General features: G+C 33.1%; 1 protein-coding gene across 1 annotated transcript; it reads right to left on the bottom strand.

Moving 5' to 3' along the window:
• Positions 1-32: 32 nt before the first annotated feature.
• On the bottom strand, positions 33-1,661 carry Tsp_13006a (hypothetical protein; the record flags this gene model as incomplete). The annotated part of the gene is given in 10 exon segments (XM_003370822.1): positions 33-141; positions 234-466; positions 491-578; positions 643-701; positions 756-842; positions 917-993; positions 1,054-1,272; positions 1,308-1,368; positions 1,429-1,565; positions 1,584-1,661. Coding segments are annotated over 10 exon segments (1,148 nt in total), but the record flags the coding sequence as incomplete, so codon positions are not given.
• Between the last annotated feature and the right edge of the window lie 281 nt (positions 1,662-1,942).

The following is a 1,942-nucleotide window of genomic DNA, read 5'->3' on the forward strand; positions in this document are numbered from 1 at the left end:
GGCAAGTTCTTTCAATTCTTCTTCCAGTTCACGAGAAGATTTTTCCAATTCAGCTTCATAATCTTCGTTTGATTGTTTCAAAAAATCCACCTGAGCTTTATCAAGCAACTGAGCAGTCAAATGATCAACAAGCTTGCACTCCTGAATTCAAACAACAACAACAACAACAACGACAACAACAATAATAATAATATATCATATAATTTCGATCAACATGAAAGCTAAAGACATACTATGTCATCAGTAGTTAGCAACATTGACATTGTGAGTTCGGGAATAAGTGATGGAATCTCATTGGGCAAATCTCCAAGTTTTTTTTCATTATTCAAAAAAACTGCCAACTTGTCAATTTCGGATTTCATCCCAGAATAACCCCTGTTTTCTGCAAAATTGCCGATTTCTCGTAATGCATCCATTTGGCCTATTTTAATAAAATCGCATGTCGACTGGACGAAAGAAGAACATGCTGAAATATTAAAAACTGATCAACCAACTGAAATCATCATTGAAAACAAACACATACAAGCTTCGGGTATTTCAGGATGCGAAAGTGAAACCTGTCCAAGTGATGCACTTTTCTATTATAAAAACCAACAGCTATACAACTTCATATAATTATCAAATTGCAAAAAATAATCAAACTTCAACATTCGCCAATGAACTTTTTGAATTCAAATTTTTCTTTTCCATTGCGAGGCTCGCTAAAAAGGACGCTGCAATTACGAAAGCAACAAGCATCACGCAAAATTATTTACATTCTTCAATAGCCATATCGGATAAAGATGGATTCGCTTCGGTTCTGAAAGACAAACGGTGCGGCTGAACAACACGAGGTTCCTCTACTACATTGCAATAAAAAAACAATTAAATGCAAAATAAAATTGCACTTTCGTCAAATAATAATAATTCGAGTTACGATGAGTAATCACACTATTCGACTGCTTTATTTCGTCCTTTGACGAAACTGGCACGATGTCTTCTACTTTATCGTGCCTAAAAAAACAAAATGTTCACACAAAATAGAAACAAAATTTCAAATTTAAACAGCTCTACTCTGGCGTGGTGGCCGCATAATTTTCAAAAAATGATGACACCTCTGATGATTCAGACATGTCCTTCAGCGGTTGTAAACTTTCATATGCAACATAACGCTTAGTTTCTTGCATATTTGCAAACAAATCATCACCCACCAGTGGTGTACTGTGCATGTATAAATTCGGCCTCCAGCTAATATTTGGTGTCCACTGTGGCCTGAGATGTTGTGTATTGTGTCTCAATGCGTGAATATTGCAATACAAAAAACTTACATCGACTGCATACAAGAAGTTTCAACTTCATTCTTGGGAGGTAAATCTGCCGTTGGACGAACTCAAAAGGAAACATTAACATCTAATAAACAATAAAGAGTACACAAAAGTATTCCCTCACTTTCTAAATTCTGGCACGGAAAAGCTTCAACATTAGAGTATGAGCTTTTATCACTACTTGCAATTTCCATACTCACAGCTTCAGAATAAGTAGTCTTGGTTATATTTTTCAAATTCACTTTTGGTGGCACTGTTTCACTAAAATAATTAAATTACACTTCACATAAATGACGACATACTTTAATTACGCTGTATCCTTGAAAACTTCGTCGGCACTGTCCTCCGTCAGCTTTTCTAAAATTTATGAAGCTTTTAAATTCTTTCACATTTTTCAAACACATTCAAAAATAATATTCACACGATCAAAATTTTTACTATCTTCAAAAAGTTTCACAAAGTTAAAATATAAAATTAGACATATCTCACTTTTACTTGGATATCTGCTATTTCAAATACTCGCTACTCATTTTTAAAATCAATATTTATAATTTTCTTTCAAAATAAAAATGGCATTGATTCAAAAAATATAACATTTTTAATACAAATTAAAAAAAACATTTATTTTTTGTTAATTT

The sequence above is a fragment of the Trichinella spiralis genome, assembly GCF_000181795.1.
Source record: "Trichinella spiralis strain ISS 195 chromosome Unknown Scfld470, whole genome shotgun sequence".
Lineage (NCBI taxonomy): Eukaryota > Metazoa > Nematoda > Enoplea > Trichinellida > Trichinellidae > Trichinella > Trichinella spiralis.